The sequence below is a fragment of the Poeciliopsis prolifica genome, unplaced genomic scaffold, assembly GCF_027474105.1.
Source record: "Poeciliopsis prolifica strain line A6 unplaced genomic scaffold, Auburn_PproV2 SCAFFOLD056, whole genome shotgun sequence".
Lineage (NCBI taxonomy): Eukaryota > Metazoa > Chordata > Actinopteri > Cyprinodontiformes > Poeciliidae > Poeciliopsis > Poeciliopsis prolifica.
The window spans coordinates 1556585-1578460 of NW_026562431.1; the positions used below are offsets into that span (position 1 = coordinate 1556585).

The following is a 21876-nucleotide window of genomic DNA, read 5'->3' on the forward strand; positions in this document are numbered from 1 at the left end:
TGTTTTTTTTTTCAATAAACAGCCTCTTTTTGACTGTGTACTCCAGTTAATGATTAATCAATGACTAAATTAGTTGACGATTAATCCAATAACCTATTAATTGTTTCAGCCCTACTGTCTTCCAATGTAAAATGCTGCAAACGAACAGAGAAATCCCTTGTGTGTGTATTGAACAGGGGACATATTTAGCTGCCACGCTGTGGACAACCCAAAGCCCCAGGCAGAGCTGGCCATGCTGAAGCAGTACGGCCCCGACGTACCCGAAGCCACGCTGCAGAAGCTGGTGGGCGCCTTTGGCGAGCTGAGGTCCATGGCCGACCAGGGCACTATCACCTACCCCTACTCCACCCGCGAGGTGGTCAACATCGTCAAGCACCTGCAGGTGGGAGGAGTCACACCTGCAAGCCTGCAACCAGTTTTCCTCCTGATTGTTTAATGTCAGGCAGCTTTCTGTGAATTATTCAACGTCTTTGTCTGCCTTCAGTCCTGCAGAGCGAGTTGCTTTAATAATGCAGGAGAGGGCTTTGCCACACCGCGGAGGGAAGACACTGTTCCTTTGCCCCCGCAGTCAATACTGAGAAAAACCCCCTCACACACATGCAAGGTTGAAAATATACTGTCGCACAATAAGGTGTGATGTCGGGGTTTCACACTATCCTGGTTATATAAGACAATCTCACACATAGGAGATACCTCACAGGATCATTTTTAGGTTTTGTTTTTCTCTGGTGGCATCCATAAAGTTGATGCTGCCAGCTTTGGAAAACTTGCTGATTTTTCGCTCAATAAGATAAACTTGCTCTTTGTCTTTGCTGTTTGCTTTGGTCAAAGAGAACTTGTCCCAAATCTGATCTATTAGAAGATGGGCTGATCTGGTGGACTCCACCTCTCCCTCCCTTATCACACCTTAGAACAGTCAAGTAAGTTAACTGTTTTCTTGTCTGAGAAAGAATATACAAAATCATCCTTAAAATGTGTGACAACTTCCTGAAGGTGGAGTTTCAGAAAAAGCAGGAGACAGAGGCCCAGTTTTAAGGCATTCAATTATACAGTTAAATGTCTTTTAAGTCATGTTTGATATGTACAGCATTTTTTTTGCAACTGAAGGTAGCACAGTTACTTGATTGTGCTATAAAATGGCACTAAGTGGCTCCAAAACACATCATTTTGCCCTTTTAAGTCACATAAGTCACGCATTTCAGTCACAAGTATTGAAATGCGTGGTCCACCTGCTGTGTGGATCAGCAATTATTGAGAATATATAAAAAAATAATCAGTTTCCTTAGAAATCCCTTATGTACCTCTTCTGTTTCTATCTTGCACTGCTGAGTCTCACTAATCCAGCCCACACAGACACGCCCTTATGTCTTATTTTCCCACTGGGACCATAGCTTAGTTATCCATCACCTCCGTTATTGATATCTGCTGGAGTGGGGCAGTTAGGGTGTAATTTAGTGGGAGTGAAAATGGCCTCCCTAGAAGTCAACGCTGCTGTTGGCTGTAATTACTGTTTCACCTTCTGTCATAATGATCCCTGCGTGGCAGCAGGCAGTCTCAATCAATCTGTAGTCCTTCAGACATTCATCTGAAACTTATCTGTATCCGGCTGCTATTGATGGCAGAAAAATTTATTACCCTGTTTATCTGCCATGAATGTTGTCAGTAAACGTGGTTTGAATGTTTAACTGTCCCTTGGTGCTTATTATAGGTTACAATACCCTTATGAAGTCTGTACTGAAGTGTATTTGGTCAGATCAAGATGGGAGACTAAGACTGATTTGAAATGACACTGAAACTGTTGTTACTTTGCAGTCTGGTTGGAATCCTGCTGCCACTCAACAGGAACGTTGGGCTTTTATTGGTTTGTATTGTTTCGCAGCATAGAATTTCGGAAAGCACAGATTAATTACAGCAATTTAAATGATAATTTCTCGCTTTCTCTCACTTCTCTGGTAGCCTGAGTCAGTGAAAATAATCAAATTTGAATCAACTTCTTACATTTCTGTTATTCCTCTGACTTCATTTTAAAGTAAAAAAAAATAATATAATAAAACATGAATGGCTAACATTATCCATTAGCACAACCTGGTAATGTTTAGTTCGGGTGTGTTCAGCGACCCAAAAGAATAAACGTTTGCGTTCTCTATAATTGTTCAGGCTTTTTATAGCTTTGTTGATTTCATCAAAAGTTAGATTTTCTAATAACAGTGAAGCTAGTAAATAAACAATGAAAAAATATTTCTTCTTTATATAAATTCATTAGTTAAATAAAAGTAATCTTTTTTCTAATATTATGACTATATTCTCCATAGTTACTTCATCGTACAACTCAGATCAGATTATTAAAATAAAAGATGATGTTTTGTAACTTGGGAACATTATAATTATTATTATTTTTATTAAATAGTTTTGTATTGACTTTAGTTGAATAATTTTGTGTTTAATATCATTTAGCGTATTGATGATACCTTTTAGTAATTAATTTGGTTTTGTTAATTGGTGGTGCTCTTGGACCGCCTATAAATAGGCTGGGTTGCGACAGTTCAGGAGCCGCCCTGCCGCTCTTCCGCTCGCTCCACCACCGCCACCAAGAATGCGTCCTGATGAGGCGCGCATGTTTTCAGCGGCTGTGGCCACAGCTGACGTCTCCAGCCTGCCATGGGGTATTTTTGTTAGCCTTTGTTTGTTTTCGTTTTGTAATCATTTTGGCCTGGTGAGACCGGTTGTCCTGTTTTCGATTCTTTTGTTTCAGTAGATTATTTTCCTTTATATTCCGGTACTAGTAGGGGCTTCGATGGCCCTGGACAGGGTTGGCCCCCTGCTGTACCGTTTTGTTCTTTTTGACCGGCTCACTAGGTCCACCTTTCTGTTGATACTTTTGGAATGTTTTTTTTTTTTTTTTGGACACGGGGAAAATGAGGGTATTTAATGTGTCCTCAAATATATTCCAGAAGTTCTGGAAGTATTTTCTGTCATTTTTCAGTTTCTTTCTTAAAAAGAAAGCGAGAAAAATACAATTAACATTAATTAAATTAAAAGAAATCTGATTTTCTTTTTAAGCCGTATCGGCTGACCTTGGTAAATGTATACAACAAATATGAATGTTTAATTGTTCACACATTTATTTATTTGTATTTATTTCGTCTTTGTTTTCACTTTCCCTTCTCGACAGAAATTTCCCAACGAGGGTCTCGCCAATGTGGTCAGGAACGTATTCGACTTCGACTCGTACAACAAGGACGCGCGGGACGTTCTGATCGAGGCCCTGCACAAACACGGCATTCCCATCGGAGCAAAGCCAACCTCTGTCAATCTGGCAAAGGAGTAAGACCCCAAAAGCAGCTCATGCTTGCACATGCAGGGACAGGCACCTCATTTAACTTGCTGTTCTGAAAAAAATGTTTAAGAAAAAAACATTCAGGCTGTGCATTAATATATTAACAAAGCCCCCATTAGAGATGTGAGAGATTTCAACCAAGTACAAATGATTGTAAAGTATATCTACATTTAGTTTTATGATGGCAAAAGTCTAATAATGTTTGATAAATTCAGTAGATTTTATATTGGTTTAAATTAAATTGAAATTCTTTTGGATTTGTTAAACCACACCTCTATTTCACATCTTAACCATCAGTAGCTTACAATTTGGCTTCTTGACTACATGTATAATACCAATCAAAACAAAGAAGAAGGGAAATAATCTATTTAGTCTCTAAGCAACTCTAAGTTCAGGTTAAATTGCATCTTCATTTCTTAAACTGTCAAGCTCTAAAATAATTAGTCCTTGGAATTTTTGGAAAGGATGTAAAACTACCATCATTCACCAACAGCTCTTTAAAGACTCCCCGTTTAGTGTGTAGGAGAATTCATTCTTTGTGTTGTTTCACACAGAAACCTAACTATTTGTAATCAGGCTACGGGTTAATATGTTGACTTAAAATGGACAAAATATCCAGAAGTTAAGTTTGTAAAGCAGTAAAAAAATAAAATAGAATAATTACCGACATAGTTTGATCAGAACATTTGTGGAGGACTTCATCCTACTTTGAATACATTCAAAGTTGCTGTACGCCATCTTTATTATTTTATAATGAACTACATACTATAAATGCCTTGACTTGTCCAAAATTCTCTTGAAATGAAGCCAAAGGTGAAAGAAGTCATTCTGGAACACTTTACCAAGACTGAAAAGTAGTAACTTTTAGACGTCTTCCCATAGTAACAGCATCTGCACTGAAGCCTTTAAATACATTGTGTTCACTGATTAGAAAATGATTTTCATTTTCTGTGCATTTCTACTCGTTTTCTGCTGCCGGTTTGTCAACAGAAGGTTTCCATAAATACTGACCGACTGATAACAGTGAAAATCTGAGGTGCTTGGAAGAGGCTTTTGTTGCCTACATCTTTCACATACCTCAGTTATTTATTAGAATATGATAAATGATTTCACTATCCACTAAATGTCTCAGATAATGTACAGATTTGTTCTTTTAAATAAAGGAAAATATTTGTTTCTTCTGTCTCCTGTGGTTTTGTTTGACACATTTATAGTTGACATTCAGTTTTGAAAGAAAGAAAAAGTGATGAGCAGAACAGAAACAAGTATTTTCCTTGAACAACAATAACCTGATATTTAGATTGAGGTTTGCAACTTGAGGCTCTGTTGTGGCTCTTAATACATTTAACCAAATAACTAAGCACTGCTTATTCTAAGAATGACATTTTTATCAGTTTTTTTTCCCTCCTGACATTTTCATGCAATTTGTAAGCAAAACATTTTCCCAAACAATGACGCTAATACCAAAGATGCACCGATCCGATATTGATATCAGTATTGGTCCTGATATATTTTTTAAATACTAAAGCTCAGATATTGGCATCGGTATCAGAAGTGAAAAAAGTGGATCAGTGAATAATGAATTAATACTACAAACAACTTTTTGCAAAATGCCGACTTTGTTTTTACATCATAATTTACAAAAATGTTATTTTCTATTGAGGAAAGTGTACTAAATATATGAAAAAAAAAAAGTAAAACTGCTCTTATTTTAAAAAATTGTACTTAAATCTTATCGTAGGTCTTATAAAAGCAAGCTGTTTTATTTCCACATGTTTTGTTGCTTTTATGGCTCTTAGCAAGTTTTGATTAGCTTGATCAAAAGCCAAAATGGCCATCAGGGCTGTAGAGGTCGCTGACCCCTGATCAGGATGATGTTTGCTGCCATTTCTGTTTTCCAGTCCCCCTTTTCTTTGCTCCATCTTGAACAGTTTATGTCAGCAGTAGCCTCCGCTCACATGTTATGTACATGAAAGCAAATATTTTGTCTCCTAATTTCCAATTTTGGACATGGAAAACATGAAACAGCTCGTCTTGCTCGTCCCGCTGCCCGTCTATTCTTAGATTTATTTACGGTGGTCGGAACCCTCCATCCTCTCGAGTCCACCTCTCCTCCTCTCAACCAACACACACCAACCCCACTCTCTTTGGAATGTGTGTATTTTGTGGCCAGGATGCATCTTTTCACCCCACCTGCAGCCAATAAGCCCCCGAGCTGCGCTCCAGCTATGATTCATGGGTAAACCAGTAAACATCTGCTCAGACATGACTGAGCACATGAGGATATTTGTTCTGCATATATTGGCTTTTCCATCCCCAGGGAGTGCGGGGATTAAAAGACGAGCGTGTTTTCTAGGAGCCCCCGTCCCAGCAGAGAGAAGCTGTCATCTGATATCATTTTGCGGCTCCTGCTTTGAGCCCTCGAAGGCCAGAACTTCGTTTTTCATTTTAAGTGGGCATTAAAAGCAGTTCCACCCATAATTATCCAAGATGAAAAATCAGAAAACAGCAATTTGTGCACACATGTAGGAGCTCTTTGTTGTAATCCCCCAGGAAATGACTTTTTGTGTGTGTGCGTATGTGTGTGTCCGGCCTGACTGGATTGTTGTCTTCAGGTTGCCGCTGCCGGAAGTCAAGATGACAGGATACTGGACCTTAAACCAAGGTGGCAACGCTCGCCGTAAGCTGCTCTGTCCCACTGAGACACGCCCCATAGAGGTCAAGGTACACATAAAGCCCGTCACAATAAACAATTCATTTATTTATCGTATGATAAATTAAAATGAACACAGTAATTTTCATTTGGACAACAGACATTAAAGACACTCTCCCTTTTAATGTCATTGAAAAGCCGCCATTTTGAGAAAGACTCAACAATTAATGATCAAAATATTCACTCCTTAAATTCAACCACTCTTTCTCACATTGTGAGACATCTCAAGTTGTGTTAAAGTGCAATATTTCTTGCTCGTCAACTGAGAATGTGAGTGAATCATTTTATTAGAGATTTGTTACAAGTAGAGAAAAATACTTAACGACTAAGGCTTACAAGCGAAGAAAACCGAAAAATTTGAATATGACATTAGATCAAAGCATGTAAAAAATAAAGAACTGAATCGATTTACTTTCTCAACTTTGAAACACTTGCCAGCAGAAAGATTTATTTTTTTTCATACAAACTTTTGTTTTTCCTTCAGCTTTTCATTTTTGCCTGTAATCAGAGCCATAGTTCCCATGATGACAAAGAGAAATACATTTGCTGATGCAGTTATCTATGCACAAACAATAAATTTCAAGTCTGATTTGTAGAAAAAAAAGTTTATCTGAAACATTGAACACCAGCGATGCTGTCATCAGTGTGTGTGTGTGTGTGTGTGTGTGTTTGCGTGCTTCCAGGGCCCGGCGTTCCTGCGAGTCCAAAGTTATCCCAGCAGTCGGCAGGAAAGCAGGAGTCTGAGTTTCAGCGAGGAGAAGGCCCACTGGCAGATTCCCATGAATGAAGTGAACATCATCTGCGACGTGGTCAGCTCAGACGGTAGTGAGCGTTTAACTCCGCCATCGTTTGTCACACACACAACTAACAAGTCTCAAGTAATACGTTTTTATTTTATTTCACTGAATTTCTGAAGTGAGCGCCAGAAACTCCCTTTATTACCACAAAGACGATACAAAGAAGTCCACTCCTCTGTTGAAATGTCAGGTTTTAAAAATAACACAATCATAATAAATTCTGATTTTTTTCTGCCTAGTCAGCAACCTTTAAAGTTGGGTTGTCCATTTTTTGATGAAAGAAATATATATTTTTTTTCAATAAGAAAACATCATCACACTTTTACACAAAAGGAATGAGCATTTTTTTTTCAAAATTTTGTGTATATTTGATGGTTTACTATAGCTTTTTATTTTTAAATATGTACATTTCCTCCAGCCCCCAAGATATCTGTTTGTTTTTAGTTTTGACATATCAGGGTTTGTCCATAACAAATAGTCATCATAATATTTATTTTTATGGTAAATGTCTACTATAAATTATACCTTTCATTTGCTGTCTGAACAAAAACTTGATGAAGTGATGGGAGGATTTAAAGGTGTTTGCACAGAGATCCAGTGTGACGACGCCGCTGCTGTATTTTTTGCAGACACGCTGTACGTGGCCATGTGTAACCCCGTGACCCTGTACTCCATGAAGGAGCGTGGGGACAAGATTCAGTGCATGGAGCTCTATGACGTCTTCCCCAGGACCATCAGCGGCGTCTGGCAGCCGTTCGTCACCGTGGCGCCGCTCGGGAGCCCCCTTGATGGACAAGTGGTGCTGCACGAGGAACAGGTACGCACTTACAATCTAAGTAGAGATATATGAGTTAACCTAAAGCTGAGCGATCTCATCGAGCTATTAATGTTTAATTGATAAGCAGCATTTTTTTAAAAAAACCTGAGTTTTCTCTTGTATCCAATCTTTCCATAATATGAAGGACTAATTTGTTCTGAATTAATTAAATAAATAAATAAATATATAAAACATCTTAACATTGTTTTCTGTCAGCTGCATCAATACAATTGTCTATTTACAGAATCGGTACAGTTGTGGTTTTCTCACATTATTAAACACTTCTAAAACATATAATCACAAATAAGATGAAAAGAATAAATTTTGTGAAGTGCTGTCTGTGGTCGCGCTCAAAAGATGTTAAAATTTTGCTTCATGAAGTGCAGCCATGAAGGGGCGTCTTTCTGTCGTGTCACAGTTTTCTGCGTTATGTCCTTTTGTCATCACATCCTCACCTTCGTAGCGCGTACATGTCATTTTTTAATTACAAGTTGACGCCCACTGACTGACTTCAGGATGACCGACGGCTCAATCTGCTGGATGGCGGCCAAAAATCAACACTCAGCAGACTTTACCAGTTAGTCAATTTGAACTATCCATCCTTTCATTCATCTATCCATCCATCCATCCTCCTGGTGGGGTCACCCTGGACAGGTCGCCAGTCCATCGCAGGGCAACACAGAGACAGACAGGACAAACAACCATGCACACACACACACCCGAGGAGAATTTAGAGAAATCAATTAACCGTAGTACCTGGAGAGGACCTATACATTCTCAGGGAGAACATGCAAACTAAATGCAGAATGAACCCTGGCTGGGAATTGAACCCAGGACCTTCTTGCTGGTAGCAACAGTGCTACCAATTTTGCAGCCCAGATTTGAATTTTAACTTAATAAATCATTAATTGACAATTAATCATAAATTTAATTGTTTGTGTCCCTAAGACAAAGTTACACACACTGGAATGATTCAGCAATCACAGAAGAGACTAGATGGTGTTTGATCTCGAAACACATTCCGTCACAGTAAATATTCCACTGTGAGGAGTGTTTTTATGACCACACCACGTAATGTGTGTTCTTTAGTCTGTCCATGTCCATTTAAAGAAAAGATGGAGCCATGCTGGGATTTCTCAGCAGCTCCTCCACTTGGCTTGTTAACACTGTGGAGGTCGGAGGTTGACCTTGCGCCGTCAGCAGTGTGGCGTTTTTAGGTTTTTTCCCGCTATGGTCAGAGTAATTCCAAGTGCTTGTCATCAAACACCAAGTAATAAATCAAACAGGACCGCTGGAATTCCCAAAGGGAGAATGATCACTGATGTTTTAACCACAGAGCGACATGAATCCATTCTGGGTGAATGGTTGTGAAAATAAAAATATAGTGTGTCTTATTTATTTACATTTCTAAAATAACAAATGGCCTAAATAGAACAGCTTTCAATAAAATGTTGAATACTGAAAAGTATCTCTTCTGTACTATTAGATTACCTACAAATCAGGAGGAACATTCATCAATACATTTCTGAGATATTTTTTTCTCTCGTTGTTTTGGTGTTTAGCAAATAGAAATCTTTTTTGTGATTCTAACTGACCTAAAATATAACAGGTTCGGTCTGCTTTAACTTCAGACAGAAAAGTTCTTTACATTTTTTTAATTCATATGTAAACTTTCAAAGCAACATCATAAATAATACTTTATGTAGTTTATTGCTAGGATTTATAACAGCCTGCTTTCAGATCGTGACTCTATGGAAATAAACATTGTAAACATTAGAAATATGACCTAAAATATATAATTTTTTCATCTGATGCTTTCTGTAGCCAATGGGTTCATATGTATGAGGGACATAGGTGTGACATCTTCGTATGTTGTGCTTTCGAAAACATTTGGATTTATATTTCACAAATTGACATAAAAACCATGACATTTCTTGAAATGTAGGGTTGGAAAAGCATAAATCAGTGAAATGTTTCGTTCGTGACTTCCAGATGAAATCTTAAATTCTGGCAGGTCATGCTTACCTTGACACACCGAACTATAGAGGCGCGTTATATCAGAACTGGAAGATGTGTTTGTAAGTCATTTTTCTGCTGTTTCTCATATTTGTACAGTTCTAATCTTTTCAGGATCAAGTTCATCTGTTGTACTTTGACTTTCTCTTTTTTTATCTTTAGCAAGACAACCTCAGATACCTCAGTGTTTAAAAATAGCTGCGCACAAGTCTGTTTCTTAAAACGGCCAGCGGTTGACGGTTGTTTGTTGATGGACGTCTTTTCACCCCCCGGGACCCGGACCGATGCGGACGCCGTGCGAAACAAGAACAATGCTTGTTAGGCTTGTCCAGCAACCAGAACCGCTTTGCACAGCTGCTGCACATTAGGCAAGAGGAGAACTTCTAAAAATACAGCTGTGACGGATCGGGTTTCGTCTGTGTAAAAATGAGGAGGCCCAGACGAGAGGAGGTTCATTCACAGGTCGTTGTCCTCGCAAGCGTGGATAGAAGCGGTTTCACGCATAAATGTGTATCTGAAATGAACCTTTAAAGGTTTCATTCAGAGTAAACATTCACTGACATCATTTGTCCGGACTGGACCTGAGTCGGAACACGTTGACCTGCCGGGAGTTCATCTGACATGAAGAGGGTTCCTCTAATGGCAGTATACGTTTAGAATCAGGAAATGGGGTTTACCAAGCCGTATGCAGTTTTGGTTGTGTGTATGTATGTGAGTGTGCGTATGTGTGTGTTTGAGGAATGGGAGCCCATAAGGAAACCATTAGTGTGAAGCCGGGTATCAGGGGCCGGGGACAGCTCCCAAGTGGCTTCGACTCATAAAGCTCAATTGAAGATGAATCCTTTTGCGTCACAAAGCCTTCAGCGCGGTCCATCCGAGACACATGCATGGAAACGGAAACGTCTCGCACACAAGCACAGACCCCAGGCAGACAGCTTGCCTGTGCAGGAGCCGGCTCTGTCTCCGGGAAGGCAGCGCCGCATCACCCTGAAGAAGACTGCTCTATGCTGGCTGCTGGGGGCCGGATAAATATTTTAAATGGAAGGATTAGCTTGTAGTGCTGTGCTGGAGTATTTGGGCCAGGGGCGCTGCCAGGAATCTTGGACCCCCTGACAAAAAGTTAGATTGGGCCCCTCCTGCGCGGCTGCTGTTACAATTTTTTGAGTCTGACTCATCAAACGCGTCACAATTTTAAATGCTTGCAACAGCCTTGCTTTCTTTGGTCCAATACTAGCACAATATTTACTGCTCATGAATTTAACATGCAACAGTCTGCATACAGTTTGCAAGTAGGTTGCTTAAATTTTTCCTAATAGTTTTAGATTACTGAAATGTCTCTCCCCACGAGCAACAGTCATAGGCAACATGCAAAACATAAACCAATCCAGACTTTTCATTCAAACTGCAGTAATTTTTCATAAAAAAGGATGTTTTCTTAATTCTTTGGCTGAAATGTACTCCTTTCACTTCTATCTAAAATGGCCCTAATACACCATCATAAATTTGCTCATGGACTGCCACCATAATAATTATTATTTTAGTAATTGATTATTCTATCAATTTTTTGGACGATTAACTGGACAAGGAAAATGGCTTCTGGTCTGCAGACTTTTCATTTACAACTTAATTATTTTTTTATACAATATTTGAAATGCCTAAACGAACAATTCATATTTTTTAAACAAGAAAATAAATGTATTTCTGCCTAAAATGCAAAAACTCTGCATTCCTTTCGTGCAGATCAAAGCTGCCGATTTGCCAGAGATAAAAATAAAAATCCTGGTCTGACAAACCAAAATGTCCCTCCCACTGGAGTCCCAGTTGTGCGCTGCGCAGCGCGGTGCGGCGCGGCCCACCTCCGGAACCAAGCCAGTTCTCTGCAGAAATGTGGGCACAGAACTTGGACGCTGCACTGCATGTTCCATCCAAATCACACGCTGTCCATATGATTGCAAAATAGTCTGAACCAAAATAGTCTGAACCAAACAAACACACTCACTTTTAAGCATCAAGCGGAATGCTAAAATATATGCAAAAAATTTAGCATTTTGGGTAAATACTTTCTTGGAGCGAAATGTTAAAAGTGTGTTTGCAAAATAATATGCTCATCTGCCCAAGGGTTTATCTCACTAGATCATCTTAAAGGTGGACTTTGTAACTTTAATAAATTTTTTTACATATTCATCATCATGTGGTCACAGTATATTATCAAACAGATAATCTGTAAAAAGAAAATACAATATGCATTTTTTCTAAAAGCTACAAACTGTAGCTTTAAAAGATCCACCTTCATTTTTTGACAGTTGTTACCACTTACATGTTATGCTACGTCTGATTTAAAGCGTAGTTGTTTGGCTGCTGTTTGAATGTGTGTCTCTGTCTCCCGGTGCCATGCCAGAGTAACACAGTGCTCCATTTGGACCTGGTGACTGGGGCCGTGCGGAGACTCATACTGTCTCCAGACGGGGACCAGACTCCCTCCAGAGCCTCCAACTGGTGGAGCAGCAAAGAACAACAGGTCAGAGGTTTCCCAGTCTGCAGGGAGAGATGTGAATGTTTGGCTCCCAGGCATCTCCTCTGTTCATTCACGATAATAAAAGCGTTTGGTATTCTGTTCGCTGAGGTTTTACTTTCTATGTGACTGTTGTGTTTGCAGAGAGGCCATAAGATGTGTCGTGACTTTTCTAAGAAAAACTGGCTTCTCTTTTATAAGGAGGATGGGTAAGACGCTCAGATCCAAGTTAGCTGGAAATCCTGATCTAAAAGGAGCTGTATTATGGAACATGTACTTTTTTAAGCTTTATATTTTATGTTATAATGTTATTTTCTCATCAAAAACATTCCAGAAGTGTCTTTGATTCTTTTGTGCATTTTTGAGAAATCCTTTAATCTCCCATGGCAACTAATGCTCTCACCAACCGCTGCCTTTTCCACTCAGCTCCTTCAGACTAGCCAGCAGCAATTAGTAAACAATGAAATGCTCCTATAAATGTTGTAAAAGGCTCAATGGAGAAATGTGGTAAAAGTGACTTCCTGAAGACAGAGTTTCAGAAAAACAGGAGCTTCTTAATTCTTAAAGAGACAAAGGCCAAAAAGGCTTTAAAATGCAACATTTTTTAAGTTGTGTTTGATAGAAATAGGACAGCGCCCCTTTAATGACTTAATCATTCGTACACGCAGAAACCAGCTGGAGGTGCTGGACGTGCTGGAGGGCCAGGTTCATTCCATCTCGCTCCCAATCAACTTGAAGTCGGTGTTCCTAGTCGCAGAGGACCGGTGGCTTCTGCTGGAGAGCAACACCAACAAGTAAGGGAACCGTTTTAAATCTCTTCTCTCGTTCTTCAGGAACAAACTCCAAACGGCTTTTTTTCTGCACAACTGCAGGAAGTTCCTGCTGACCAAGCCCATGCACATGGCAGCTGAAGACTCTGGAGTGTGTCAGCTTCACAGCATCGGTGAGGACCCGGTCAGCTCTGGTCATGGAGCTGCTTCAGGTATGGGACACACAAATTAAGAAAATGTTTATTATTACTCTCCCTTCATGTTTGTTTTCCATTTCACCCCCCCAGCCGAGGTTCTAGTGCCCCAGATGCTGTCGAATGAGCAGCTGCCCAATGAGAACCTCAGTGCCGCTTTGGAACAGAAGATCGTCTCCCCAAACCGGGTGCTGGCTGACACCAGCTGCTTCGCTCAGATCATCGTGGGCTTCCCAGACCTCATGGTGAGACATTAAAGTCTATCTAACCCCTAAATCAACGGTTCTTTTTCCCGATAAACTCTCTACAGTAAACAGATTATTTAGAGTTCCATCTTTCTTTTTCTGTGCAAATCTTGACATTTTTGTTTAAATTAGTTTAGTTCTTTTTTATTTGACCTAAAACTGTGTCAATGCTGCCCCTAAGTAGTTGAATTATTCTATTTGTTTAAAACAGAACTATTTGCCACTCAGTAAATAAAAAGTTGCTAAACTTGCCAAGTAAGAAATTAGACAAGAAACTAGTCTAATTTCTTGTGCAAATATTTTAATACACTTGAAGTAAGACAAAACTAACTCACAGGTGACATTTAACTAAGATATGATCTTAATTAGAGTCAATAATTCTTTAATGTTGGTGAAAGAGTACTAGTTCCTCTCACAGATTATTTCACTTAAAACAAGACATTTTTACCATGTTACAAGTGAAATAACTAGAAGGTTTTCATCAGGCTCCTGTGTCTTGCTGGAAGGTTACCTATAAGTTAGCTATGTCTAATTTCAAATACTGAAAACAATCAGGAAACTTAACCAAGTAAGTAAATTATGTCAATAATTAACAGATGAATGCTGAAATGTTTTTTTTTTTTTTTTAACAGTCCCCTAATGAGGTGTACAGCTTTAAGAGGCCAGTCGACCTGTCGGCCATGAAAAGCAGTGAAAGCGGCTCTCACGCGTTCTTCAGGGGTACCCTGCAGAGCGGCTCAGCCAAACGGGAGAACTGTGTCAGTCTGCTCTCAGCCAATCAGGTGGTCCGAGCCATCCCACCCACCAAGGCGCCCCTGAGGGACATCTACCCTAAAGGTGACGGTTCACATCATATGGACGATAGTGAGCGAATCCATTCTAAGAATGTCAGAGTTTGTGAACACTCGTTTCCTCCGTCTTGCAGACGTTACTCCTCCAATGGCAGCAGCATACCTGGAGGTGACCGACCTGACCTCCAAGAAGCTCAAATACATTCCGGTCCCAAGGTAAAATCAGCATAGATAGAAGTTGTATTTCTTTTTAAAGCAATATAGAATTCTAGTTCTGCATCTTCTGCTGCCACCTTGTGGGGAAAAAGCAGAAGCAGCTCTGGAGGATCTCCAGAGCTGCTTCTGCATGTTTACTAATACATCAATTAAATTATTGGGAGGTTCACTCGTTTCAGTAATTCAATTCAAAAACTAAAACCCATATATAAGAATTAATTACATGGATGTAGTTCTAGCCTTCAGTTTTGTTTGTTTGGATTATTATAGTACATAACTAATGAATTAGTTATGTACTATAATAATTCACAAACTGGCTAAAATTCAGTCAGAATTCAATCAGAAAATCACAATATAACAGGAGATTTCAAACAATATAATTTTTAAATAAAGTTTGGTAATAACGTATACAATCATGGGGAAGAATACTGCAACATGACCTGTGTCTAGTAGCATTGTGTTATACAATGCATTGCAAAAACACAAAATTTTACCAAGTAATTTTGGCCTAGTTCTCGTCCAGATATCTTGGTACACTTGAAATTAAACAAAACTAACTTACAAAATATAGGAGCTTGTTGAATTCCTTAATAAAAAGCACGAGTTCCACTAGCAGATTATTTGACTTATAACATGGGAATTTAAATTAAATAATGTAGGACTAATTCTTTTTTCCTTTTTTTAAGTCAAGGGAATATTGACTTGAAACATGCTCCTATTTCTTTCTGAAACGTATAAGTTAGTTTGCGTGTTTCTCGTCTGCTAAGATATTTTATAACTAGACCAAATTTACTTGGTGAGATTTTGCGTTTTTGCAGTAAAATGTTCCTCATGATATTTTTTGAGCAGATCTATTTCATACATCCTGAGCTGACTGACATCCTGAGGAAAACCCTGTCTTGTGATTGGCAGGTCGATGACCGTGTCGCCGTACACCAACTGGTTGTCGAAGGTCTCAGATTGCGACGTGCTGCTGGCCGCTTTGGGTTCTGGAGGGGTGGTCACCGTGGATATGGGGGGCTACGTCCGGCTGTGGGAAACAGGCCTGGATGCCCTGCAGCGCTCTCTGATGGAGTGGAGGAACATGATCGGCTCAGAGGACGGCAGACCTATCCAGGTATGAGAACCAGCTGCAGTACCGCTCGGCACCCACTGAGGGGCGGCGCTGTGCTGTTATGATCTTGAAGTCTCTTTCCCATTCAGGATCTTTTCTTGCTCTTGCAGGATATTTTTTTACTCATTTGAACATTCCTGATTTAATAAGCAGTGGAATGCTTTCCAATTACAAAATTCACAAACTGGCTTTTTTTTTCCGGCATGGGCGAGCGTGAAAGAGGGGTCATTGTCATTTTGATGCAACAGGTCAGAACGGTTTGACCTTTGGCACTGAGACGGCATTGTTGAGGAGCCCACATGCGGACGCAGACAGATGAGTCCTGATAGTGTATCTGCAGATCTTAGCCCTCTGAAAGAACGGGGGGGGAAACACAGTTTGAAAGGATTCGGTAACAGATCAAGTATTTGTTTCATTTTTCCCAACAGTCAATGTCCAAGAAAAATCTTTAAAAACTGCCTTGAACGCAAATTATAGACCTTAATAGAAATGTTGTGCTGCAGCTGAACACCTGGGCCTCCAGCTGGTTGGGATTCCTCTGCAGTCGCCTGTAGGTCACACTCTGCCTGTGTTAGCGTTTGCTTTCTGCATCAACAGAGCTTCCACTGTACTACACACCTCAAACATTCTCCGTCTGTTTGCAGAGCTGTTTGCATAAGTCAAGTCTGCTCAGGATGACACAGGATTTGTGCAATATTTACCACACGCCTCGTTTTAGGTCATCGCGACAGTCGACACTCAGAAACAGAGCTTCTTATTTAGCACGGCTATATTTACAGCAGCTGTCTGCCTTTGGAGATAGGAAGAAAAAAAGGAGTTAATTTCTGCCCCCCCCAAAAAAATCAGAAATTGTCTAGAAAAACAGAAATTGAACAGGGCAAACTCAGTTTCCTTTTTTTGTAGAGAATTTTAGAGATGAATCTCAAAATTTTTGATTTCTATTTTTATTTTATTGCTTGTTTCTTTTTTTCTTAACTTTCGGAGCTTTGTTTGTTTTGGGTTTTTTTAGAAAATTTCTGAGATGAATCTAAATTTCTGATTTTTTTCTAGAACATATTTTGATTTTCTAAACTGAGAAATTTCCACATTTTTTTCTAGAAAATCTCTCAGATTAATCTCAAAATTTCTTTTTATTTTCTATTTGCAATGACTTTAATTTGCCAGCATAATTATCAGAGTAACAATATGATTTTTTATTTCATTAAACAAGTTCTTCCATCACAAACAAAAAGATTTTGCTTAAACACAGTTGATCTGCAAACACATTGTTCATTCACAGTGATCCGTTAAGATTAGAACATTAGAGCTATAGTTTATATACTTTAACCTCATTTCATATTGTTGCGTTTTCTCACTTGTGCAAAAATGATAGGTGACTTCAGATGGATATATTCAGATCAGGTGAAGCTGGGGAAGGAAAATTAAGCAGAAAAAGGAGGACCAGATGTCCTTTTATTGGTATTTGTTCACTGGTTTCAATTAAAAGCTTCAGATCAAAATGACTGAATATGCAAAAACCTCACGCTGCAAAAACACCAAACCTTACCATGGAATTTTGGTTTAGTTTCTTATGCAAATATCTAACTAACGTACAAGCAAATGTAACCTGGTTGAATTTCTCTTCTGTTATAATTACATATAATTCGGTTACACAACTTTTCAGCAAGATATGAGCTTGTTTTAAGTCAATAATTCCTTAATAGTGATGAAAAAATATATAATTATTTCACTTAAAACACGAGGAATAAGTGAAACTAGAAAATTTCTAAAGAAATTTAAACGGGGCCTGCCATAGTGTGCCCATCGGTTGGAACCCAGCACTCTGATGCTAGAAATTAGTATCAATGCTAAAATATGCTGCAATGCTAGATAGCATGTGGAGAGTCAGAACCATGTTGAGCAACATGGACTTACTCCATTCAGTATGTTGAAATTAGTGTATAACCTAAAATGAGCCAAAATGCTAATGCTAAGCTAAATGCTACCAATGATATAATTAGCATGTTGACTTCCTCCATTCACTGCGTTAAACATGGCTAACAAATAAAGAAAATATCTAAAAAGCTTATTTTAGGGAAAGGCTACTGCTAATGTGGGCAGTGCAACACTAATGTCTGTGCTAATGTTTATGGACTGACTTTTAATTTTTACTTTTGCCAAAGTAAAATTCAAATGTTTACTTTGTGGCACTTGGCTACCAGAAAATGCACTCATCTCTTAGCAACAGATTTACAACAAATATTGTTATTGTTCAAAAAAGATTTCTTCTGCTCTTTTGAAATACTACTTTTCTTATACCAAGAATTGTGCAGACACAGGAAGATGCAATTTTATATTTTGTAAATTTGTTCTAAAGAAGTATGTGTTTTTTTCCTTGTTGAATTTGCCAGAAAATATTTTTCTTTTTTTGTCATTGATGGTAAATATATTATAAAACTGACATTCAGCACGAAAGTATAAATCTGATTTATACTTTGTGGCAGCTCTATACCAGAAAAAATAACTCATCTTTTAACACCAAGTTAATAACAAGTGTCATTGTTTATGAAAAATAAGCTCTTTTGAAATCCTGCTTATCTGCTTAGACGCAAGAAATTTACAGTTGGTAAATTTTGCAAAAGTACAAATCTTTGTGCCACTTGGTTACCAGAAAACACTCTCATCTCTTGGCAACAGATTAACAACATGGTTATTATTCTAAAAACAAACAATATCTTCTGCTCGTTTGGAATGCTATTTCTCTTATCTATCTTATCTGCTTACAAGAATTGTGTAGTTGGGGAATTATTCAGAAAAGTGAAAATGTAAATATATTTTCTCTTGTCATTTTATGGTAAACATATTAAAAAACATGTACTTTTCTGTAGACATGCCAGCAGAAATAATAGCTCGCATGTCGAGATCCAGCAGCATTTTTTGATATGTATTTATATTGTGGGGTTGCACGCAATGGTAGGAGCTGCATTAACAGTAATGCAGCTAATTCAAGGCTTTCCATGCATTGCATGGAGGTTTTGAAGTGCCTTGTTTTGCATGAATGTTTTCCTATGCATTGCTAAGGCAGGACCCAATAATCTGCCAACAGAACTAGTACTGTCATGTTTTGAGGTGAAGGTGGTAAGGCAGACGCAGCGGACACAGGTCGAAATGAGCCAAAATGCTGATTTTAATGATGTCAGCATTACAAAAGTTCAAAGTCCAGGCAGCACAGAATGAGCAGAAGGCTGAAGCTCAAAACTGGTAGCAACTGGAAACAATCAAATAACTGACACAAGACAACAGTCAATCAATCAATCAAATTTTATTTGTATAGAACATTTCAGCAGCAAGGCATTTCAAAATGCTTTACATCATAAACACAAAAACACAAAGTCATTTAATTAATGTAATTTAATAATGAAATTTTTAATTGATTATGTTTCAAATACAATTCTAAACAGGTGCATGTTTAGTTGAGATTTAAAGGAGGTCAGGGTTTCCGCTGTTTTACAGTTTTCTGGAAATTTGTTCCAAATTTTTAGTGCATAGATGCTGAAAGCTGTTTCTCCTCGTTTGGTTCTGGTTCTGGGGCTGCAGAGCAGACCAGAACCAGAAGACCTGAGAGGTCTGGAAGGTTGATACAACAAGACAGCTTGGCAGCTTGACAAGGACCCCACAAGGTGAACAGGTGGGATTAAATACACAATCAGGGGGAAAAAAAAGAAATCAAGGGGTAGACGTACACAACACAGAAATTTAAATAAAAAAATTAAATAAAATACTTCACATAAGTCACATAGATTATTAGTGGAATGATACACTGTGAGGGATCTTCCTACTGTTTAGTTCGGTAACATCCACAATGCCTTTGGTAGACAAATGCATCCATCTGAGACAGCCATCATATCTGCACACAGTTCATGTATTTACTTGTGGTTCCCTGCAGGCTTCCAGCTTCGCGTAATGACAGTCAAAACAAGCCAGCCAGTCAGCCTGCCAATCAACTCTGCAATATGTTTGTGTTTTTTTGTTTTTTTTTCTGCCTCTATTTCTTTTTACTTTCTGCTTGTGTCGTTGGCCACGCGCCACCATTTTCCTTCCCTGACTACTGTCTCGTAGGTTATCATGCATACACATGCTGGATCCTGCAGAGCTCAGCACCTTCTTCAAATAAGGGTAGACCATTGTGTAATCAGCATCTCTCACGGAAAGTATCTCCACTTCTAATCTCTCCATTATTTGACTTCACTCATTTTTGTATTTTTCAACATTTTCCAAAGGTTTTCTCAGGAGATATTAACAGTACAGATAACACATTTCAAAAACTTCAGAAAGAGCAGTAGTTCCTTAAAGAGACAGAGTCAGTCAAAACATCAAATTTCTTTTAAGTCATATTTGATACACTGAGCATTTTTATAACAACCAAAGGGAACATAGTTTCGTTTTTGAGTTATAAAATGACACTACATGCCTGGAAAACATAATGCTGCCCTTTTAAATGAATATGAGTGATCAGCTTCCTTTGACATTTCTCGTCACTCTACATTGTTTTGATGATTTTTTTTGTTTGTTCTCAAAACCAAACTGCAACACCTTCATGTTGCTCCTTAAAGTGTGGATTACAGGAAATCAACTGAGACATTAGTAACATCTCTGCCTGCTGGGCTGAATCGTTTAATCTCAACATCTGAAACATTAAAAACAATAAAACTGTTACTTAGATTAATGCTTTGATAAGCTGCCTGCAGTATTGTTGAGTGGACTCATTTGTACATTCAAATGCTGTTTTTTCTTTTTTTTTTTTTATAACGTCCCGCTATTCCATATACATTGCAAAAACCCAAATCTCACCAAGTATTCTTCACTATTTTCTCGTGCAAATAGATTAGAACAGTTGCAATAAGATGAAAAAAAGTCTGAGTTGGTGCCAGCGTTATAATAGTTTTATTTTGTTGTGACTTTTTTGTCTAAGTCAGTTTCAATGAGTTTATTAGCTATCAATAGTTAAATATTGTTTGGTTGAGTTTTTAGTAGTTCTAGTCGTAGCTCTACTGGGCTGTAAGTGAAATAAATCCCTCCCTCTACAAATGTTTAGTCGCGTTAAGGTCTAACTGCAGTTGGAAGCCAGTATTGCTCACAGTCATCTATAGCTGGCTATTGCAGTGCTCTGTGTGAGTAAAGTCAAGAGGCTTTAGGACAAAGTTTTACTAAACTTTTGAGCTTCTGATAGAAAAACATGTCTTGTGCAATTTGACAAGCATGGTCTCTGTCTGAGTCACACCCTGCTATACGTTTAACCCACTGCTACATGTTCAAACATTCGTGTAGCGGCATGCCTTTATGCTAACACACACATTGGGCCATATATTAATATAGTCACATAAACCACTCAGGAGTGAACTAATAAGTGCTTGGTTGCACACACACACACACACACACACACACACACACACACACACACACACAAACAAGACGGCTCTCTGTCTTTAGGCGTTGAAAGACAGAATCATAAGTTTATGAGGCTATTAATCCTACAAGACCAGGCGTGGACCTCAGAGAGACGGAGCCTCAGTGTTTGAAGGAAGGAAAGATGCGAGGGAGGAATTTGACATTGATTCCCACAGCCAAGATCCATTCGCCTTTCTAATTTGGTTTTCCTTCTCTTTCTTTGTGCTAGCTGTCAACTTTAGCCTTTTATTTACAGCTGGAGCCTTTATCAACAGCCTGACTGATGACAGTCTGATTTACGACAGTCTGAATTACTAATGTGAAGTGACCTGAAATCTCTGAGGTTCACTTTATGATGGCTGACACAATAATTACACCATAATAATTCAGCTTCTTAAATAGAGTTGTTTATTGGATGATCTTAACAAGCATTCAGTAAGTCTGTACTATTTTAAATATCACTTTTTTTCTTAACTGTTTTGTATCACAATTGACACAATTATAACAATAACCATAAAGATTCATTTAATAGTCATGTAAAAAGATATTGTACACTTAAATATTCTTTATCACTTTTCCATTTTGAAACTGAAATGACATTCTTTGGAAATGTTATTTTCTTATTAAAAAAACAAACATTAATCTTAATTTCACGTCCTGATATATGAAGAAACTCCCATAAAACAGATCCGATGCTAACCCTGGTTTAAAAGACTTCCTTCGAGTTGTATTCTATTTGATACAACTCTGTTGATTCCACATATTTCTGGGCTTAGGCTGAAACACAGAAACATTTCCTTTCAAAGAAAACATCCAACATTGGCTAAAGTCTCCCAAAGTCTTGTGGGAAAAGATCTCGTGTTGTCTGTAGGAACCAAACTGAAACTTCAGTAACTACCCAGCAGTCATATGTTTCCAGTTGACGCT

The 21876-nt window shown here is 38.5% G+C and overlaps 1 protein-coding gene across 2 annotated transcripts in view; it reads left to right on the forward strand.

The window, feature by feature from the left end:
* The window catches only part of vwa8 (von Willebrand factor A domain containing 8), a 64119-nt gene that overhangs the window by 27161 nt on the left and 15082 nt on the right, over positions 1–21876 (forward strand). The window contains exons 25-37 of one of the 2 annotated variants that reach the window (XM_055059885.1): positions 177–382; positions 3173–3324; positions 5953–6061; positions 6734–6875; positions 7477–7664; positions 12079–12198; positions 12337–12401; positions 12861–12986; positions 13065–13174; positions 13250–13401; positions 14034–14238; positions 14327–14408; positions 15321–15525. In XM_055059885.1, the coding sequence (XP_054915860.1) occupies positions 177–382; positions 3173–3324; positions 5953–6061; positions 6734–6875; positions 7477–7664; positions 12079–12198; positions 12337–12401; positions 12861–12986; positions 13065–13174; positions 13250–13401; positions 14034–14238; positions 14327–14408; positions 15321–15525 (1862 nt within the window). The remainder of the gene's footprint in view (positions 1–176; positions 383–3172; positions 3325–5952; positions 6062–6733; positions 6876–7476; positions 7665–12078; positions 12199–12336; positions 12402–12860; positions 12987–13064; positions 13175–13249; positions 13402–14033; positions 14239–14326; positions 14409–15320; positions 15526–21876) is intronic. The other variant, XM_055059886.1, reaches the window with a different exon arrangement.